Source organism: Bombus bifarius, unplaced genomic scaffold, assembly GCF_011952205.1.
Source record: "Bombus bifarius isolate JDL3187 unplaced genomic scaffold, Bbif_JDL3187 scf7180000009422_frag, whole genome shotgun sequence".
Lineage (NCBI taxonomy): Eukaryota > Metazoa > Arthropoda > Insecta > Hymenoptera > Apidae > Bombus > Bombus bifarius.
The window spans coordinates 29,530-36,182 of record NW_022885106.1 but is presented as its reverse complement, the minus strand read 5'-3'; the positions used below and the strand labels follow the sequence as shown (position 1 = coordinate 36,182).

The 6,653-nt window shown below is 52.1% G+C and overlaps 1 protein-coding gene across 1 annotated transcript; it reads left to right on the top strand.

Moving 5' to 3' along the window:
• The first annotated feature begins 854 nt into the window (after positions 1 to 854).
• LOC117215153 lies at positions 855 to 6,403 on the top strand. The gene is made up of 2 exons (XM_033461576.1): positions 855 to 1,977; positions 2,500 to 6,403. The coding sequence occupies exons 1-2, from the start codon at positions 855 to 857 to the stop codon at positions 6,372 to 6,374; spliced, it is 4,998 nt and encodes a 1,665-aa protein (XP_033317467.1). The 3' UTR covers positions 6,375 to 6,403.
• The last annotated feature ends 250 nt before the right edge of the window (positions 6,404 to 6,653 follow it).

Genomic DNA, 6,653 nt, shown 5'->3' with positions numbered 1-6,653 from the left:
TAGTCGCACTTAAAACACGGAGAAAGCGGGTATGCACCCATGAGGAAAATCTGAATAGCGCTGTAATAAAACAAGCTAGATTTTTCTCACGCACACAGTCATCTATCCACCACGATGGTAGGAGACTCCCTACTCATCCCTTCGAGCAGTAATGCAGGTCATGACCACTCGACACCTCGGTTCGTTACCCTCACTTTTCCTAACGAAATTGGGAACAACGAATCCGCGTTCTTTAGGCACAGGGGCACACCCACACCGAACTTTTCTTCCGTATGAAAAAAGGAGCGACAGTCAGTCTAAAAACTAACGCCTAACGCGGCAGTCTACACATAGCGCGAGATTCGCATACTTCCCGCAAATCTTTGTCGGTTCTCGTGCGACAAGTTGTTAGCTATTTATTTCGGCATCAGTGTAGTCTAAGTGTTGGACATATATAATTTATAACTCTGTGAATCCCAGGGTTATACAAACTCACTCACCCCTTATTATCTCAACGGAAATCAGGGGATCGATCAATTCGTGGTGTCGATTGTTATAATCGTAACGGGGATTTACGACCCCCGTTGACGTCTCTCCCTGCGATTACGTCTCCCCGCGATTGGTCGAAATTACATGGTCCTTCGAGCCGGATTTCGTGTCGCCAAAAAGTGCACTGACCAGTGACTATACAGTGTCGCGTGAAATCCAAGTTCCAACCACTTAGTCAACTGATCAAGGGAACCGCCGTCGGAGAGGAGCACCTCCGTCGCTCAGCATCTACACGAGCCAACGCCGCATCGTAACGATCATCAACCGAATCCCAGATCAACGTCCATTTGATCAAGGTAAGATCGTTCATATCATTAAAATAAAATATGGCCCAGGCTGAACCAATCAGCACGTTACGGCGTAGACGAGGCGCCCTAGCCCGTGGACTAGCAGCCATAAGACGCGAACTCGATGAATACGAAGCGTCCGGGAAGGCAAACAGACTCGTCCTAACATCTTGCCGCAGCTCGTTCGATGAACTTTGGAAGAGGATACTCGAGGTTCAATACGAGTTAGATGTGTTAGATGAGGGGGAAGATGCGCGTGTAGATTCGTTATCGCAAGAGCATCGGGAGCTTGACGTGCGGTTCCTAGGGCTCTTTGAGCAAATCTCAGCAACAACCCCGTCGACTACAAACATAGGTGAGACACGCCGGAAACCAGAGCCAACCACCGTTCCAGAGGTCCGCGTGCCCCAATTCGACGGCGCCCTCGAGAACTGGACCTATTTCTACGACACGTTCTCATCCATAGTGGACCGTAACGAAAGTTTGACGAATGTCCAAAAGTTCCAGCATCTACGCTCATCTATAACTGGACGGGCCGCACAGAGTATCCAGTCATTAGAACTCACAGAGGCCAACTATTCCATCGCGCTTGACACACTGAAGGACAAGTTCAATTGTCCCCTCCAAATCTGCATGCGCCATTGGAATTTGATGCGCAACTATCCGGAAATCAAAAAGGAAACTCCAGAAGCCTTAGAGGATTTGTTGGGAACCCTCAGCGTAAATCTAAAAGCGCTCGAACACCTAAAACAGCCCGTCACATCGAACATGGCGATGATCGAATTGATCGCGTCGAAATTGCCCTCGTCCAGCCTGCGTAAATGGCAACGCACACTGCCCCGCCAACAGGTGCCATCCTATCAGCATCTGATAGACTTTCTCAAAACCCGGGCGAACGGGACTCAATTCCTCTCTAAAGAAAAGGAATCAAAAGGGTCAGCCCACAAACACCACCGTCAGCGGACCACCATACCGCATGGGCGAACCCTTGCTACAACCATCAGAACGGTGGTGTGTCCGACCTGCAACGGGCCTCACGAGATCAGACACTGCAAAGTCTTCAAGGCCAAATCAGCGACCAAACGTTTTCAGATCGTGAAGAAGGCATCGTTATGTATAAATTGCCTAGGCAGAGGACATTCCCTGACACAGTGTACATCGGGTTCGTGTCGTATCTGCGGTCACCTACATCATACTTATCTACACCGCGAACAAACCCAGGTAGACTCACGGTCGTCGAGCGGTCGATCTTCGAGCGGTCGATCGTCGAGCGGGCGATCGGCAAGCGGTTGGTCGCCGAGCAGTCGGTCGTCGGACAGTCGCTCATCGAGCGGTCGGTCGTCGGGCAGTCGCGCACCGAGCGGTCGGTCGTCGGGCAGTCGTTCGTCACACAAGCGAGCCCCCACCGGACAATCACCATCTGGATCTTCGAAGTCGCGGTCGTCCCACAAGTCGAGGCGAACATCCGACACTTCACGGAGACGGACATCTTCGTCTCCAAGAGGGACGAAAGAGCATGCCTCGTACGAGTCACACTCAGCCCGGATCCAGAACACCACCCCAACCTTCTCGTCCAAGTCCCAACCGGGGCACAACTGACTGTCTGAGACTACGACAGCAAGGGGGATCGGACTAGCAAACACATCTCCCCATACCCCTCTGCATCATGATCTGTTGGCCACAGCACAGATCAAGGTTTTGAACAAACAGGGACAACCAATCCGAGCCCGAGCCTTACTCGACACTGGGTCGAGCATGAACTTCATGACGGACAAGCTCGCGAATTCCCTCGGTATAAAACAAGGGAGATGTGCGATCCAGATCGGAGCCCTCGACAATTTGAGCACCACGGCAAAACGATACACCACGGCCACAATCACGTCGACGGACGGCAAGTATAAGAAAACTTTGAGATTTCTTATTATCCCCGCCATATCGACCTTCATACCAAGCGAGCCCATCGACCCCTCGAGTCTGGGATTACCCAGAAATATTCAACTAGCCGATCCACAATTCCATTGCCCAGCCCCGATCGATGTCTTACTTAGCACCGGATCAACATTTGCGGCGCTGTGCATCGGGCAGGTCAACCTGACGCAACCAGACGAACCTGAACTACGTCTACAAAAAACACGGTTCGGCTGGGTAATCGGGGGGAGTCCAGCATCCCAAACCGCGATAAATACGTTCCACGCAACCACAACGGCTCTGCAAGAGGACCTCGCACGGTTTTGGGAGATCGACGAGGGACCGGCCACTACGCATCTTTCGGAATCTGAACGACTATGTGAAGAACATTTCCGAAACCATGTCCGACGAACCAAGGAAGGCAGATACATCGTTGCCCTACCATTCAACGAAAAGCTTTCCTCACTAGGGTCATCGAAGGCCGCTGCAATGAGCAGGCTCGCCTCTCTTCATCGCCGATTCCAACGCGACAAACAATATGAAACCGCGTACAGTGCTGTGATCCAAGAATATTTAGACTTGGGTCATATGACGAAGATCAACACGGATCACGCCACCGACCACGGATATTATTTACCACATCACGGCGTGATCAAGGAATCGAGCGACACCACCAAGCTCCGAGTTGTGTTCGACGGCTCAGCTTCAAGTACCACGGGAGTGTCTCTCAACGACGCCCTTCATACGGGCCCGAAATTACAGGAAGACCTGAGACACATCCTATTGAGATTCCGGTCATTTCAATATGTCCTTACCGGCGACATCGAAAAAATGTACCGTCAATTCATCCTACGTCCAGAAGATCGTCCTTATCAAAAGATTCTGTGGCGTGCCGACAACGGAGAGATCGAAACTTACCGACTCAACACCGTAACGTTCGGTCTATCCGCAGCCCCGTATCTGGCCATCCGGTGTCTCAAACAGCTGGCAGAAGACGAGGGACCGCGATTTCCGAGAGCAGCGCAGATCCTACGGCGAGACTTCTATGTCGACGATGCGTTGACCGGAGCCGATACGAAGGACGAAGCCTTATCAGTCAGGAATGATCTCACGAACTTACTTAAGCTAGCCGGTCTAAATATCCGCAAATGGGCATCAAACGATCGGGATCTGCTACGAGGGCTACCTGAGGAAGACACCAACCAGAAATTGCATCTCGGTGAGTCATCTACGTTAAAAACACTCGGCGTCTTTTGGAATTCAGCCGACGATGCCATACTATATTCAGTCAAGACGAACAGTGACACCTCCCGAGTCACAAAGCGAGCAATCAGCTCCGTCATCGCACAAATCTATGATCCATTAGGATTGCTCTCGCCGGTAATCGTTCGAGCAAAAATGATTATGCAAAAGGTCTGGACATTGAAGGTAGATTGGGACGAATCCCTTCCGACAGACGTACACACCGAATGGATCAAATACCACACCCAATTGCCGTTGTTAAATGCGGCAAGGTTCCCTCGGAAGACCATCATAGAATCCGCAACGAAAATTGAGCTGCACGGATTCTGTGACGCTAGCGAAAGGGCATATGGGGCGTGCGTCTACGTGCGGACGACGGACCGAAAGAACAATATTTGGAATCGACTCCTCACGGCGCGGTCGAAGGTAGCGCCGCTCAAATCGCTCTCCATACCACGTCTCGAATTAAGCGGGGCACTTCTTCTGACATCCTTGATTTCGTCAATACGACAGGCCCTGACGACCAAGATCTCGAGGATAGTATACTGGACTGACTCCACCATCGTGCTCCATTGGATCAGGTCTTCGCCGCACACCTTGAAGACATTTGTGGCGAATCGAGTCGCTGAGATACAGACCAAGACCAATATCTCCGACTGGCGTCATGTGCCTACCGACGATAATCCAGCGGATCTCATCTCCCGAGGCCAGACGCCCAAGGAATTCCTATGTCCGTCCATTTGGAAAAACGGGCCAAGGTGGCTCCTGCAAAGCGAAAACTATTGGCCAGTCTGGAATCCGACACCGGTAGTCGACCTCCCGGAGCAAAAGAAGACGATCTGTCTGAAGACGACTATTAACGATAACACACTCCTCCATCGTTATTCGTCTTGGCCAAGACTAATAAGAATCGTCGCCCGGTGTCTTAGATGGAGACATAAGCAACACCGATCTGCCCATCTCACCACAGACGAACTGACTGCAGCGCACAACCGACTCATAAAAATCGTCCAATCCAGTCATTTCGCGCCTGAAATTCGGATCCTCCAGAAAAATCGAAGCGAGGACGTTGGAGGGAAACTACAGCCATTAAACCCCTTCCTCGACGAAGATGGGCTACTCCGGGTAGGAGGACGACTAGCCAACTCCGCCATACCCTTCAGCCAAAAACACCCGATCATCCTACCAAAGTCCCCGGTGACAGAGCTAATTATAGAGCAAGAGCACCGGAACAATCATCACACGGGGACACAAGCTACACTATACGCGGTGAGACTGCGCTATTGGCCAATCGACGGCCGTAGCCAGGTATGGCGCACTCTCAGAAGGTGCGTCCGCTGCTGCAGAGCCAACCCTCCACCAGTGGAATACTTGATGGGTGATTTGCCAGAGGCGCGTATTACCGAATCGCGGCCGTTCACAAACGTCGGAATCGACTACTGCGGCCCATTCTACATCAGGGAGAGGAGGGACCGCAACCGACGTAAAATCAAGACGTACGCCGCCATATTCGTCTGTCTGGCGACAAAGGCGGTCCACATAGAGTTAGTCAGCGACCTAACCACCGACGCCTTCTTAGCCGCGCTGCGCCGTTTCATCTCGCGGCGAGGATACTGCGCAACGATCCTCACCGACAACGGCACCAATTTCGTTGGGGCTAACCGGGAGCTGCAAGAACTCCGGATCCTATTGCAGTCCGACGACCACCAGGATAGGGTACAGAATTTTCTCGCCGACCGACAAATACAATGGCGTTTTAACCCTCCGAATTCACCACATTTTGGCGGCCTATGGGAAGCCGCGGTCAAAGCGTTCAAACGCCATCTCATCCGCGTGGTCGGCACGGAGCTCCTGACCTTTGAGCACCTCAACACCCTCGTGATAGAAATTGAGGCCATTCTCAATTCACGCCCACTGACTCCCATCTCATCCGATCCGAAAGATCCTCCTGTCCTCACTCCCGGACATTTCCTGATCGGTGATACACTAACCAGTTTACGGGAGCGTGATTTCAGGACAGTTCCATCAGGCCGGCTATCCAGTTGGCAGCGCATTCACCAGATTAAGCAGCACTTCTGGAGCAGATGGTATCGAGAATACCTAAATGAGCTAACCCGCCGCAACAGATGGGACAAGGGCAAACACAACATTCGTGAAGGCACCGTAGTAATCCTCAGGGAGGATAACGTGCCCTCTATGCAGTGGCCTTTGGGCCGCGTAATCAAGGTCCATCCAGGAGCCGACGGCATCATCCGGACCGCTACCGTGCAGACGGCAACAAGCATCCTGGACCGCGGTGTCAAAAGACTGGTCCCCTTACCCATCCACCCAGATCCAGACGAGGCCGAACGTCCACACGGAACGAAGGAGGTCACCAACGACACACCTGACTCCACAGCCAGAATTTGATCGGTGCCCTCTCAACGGGGGGAGGATGTTACGCCGCCTAAAACATCTGGACGCCAGCCCGCGCGACCGGACAACAACCGACCTGCGTAACGTCACCTCGACCCTCAATAAACCTAAGGGCCCACCATAACTTTCACTTTCCTGTATTGTTTCGCCATGTGTCGTCAATCCGTTTGTCCTGAAGAATGTCTTAAGCCTAAAAGTATGTTCGACGCACATCTGGTTTTTTAGAGAGGTCCTTGGGTTTATTAGTCGCACTTAAAACACGGAGAAAGCGGG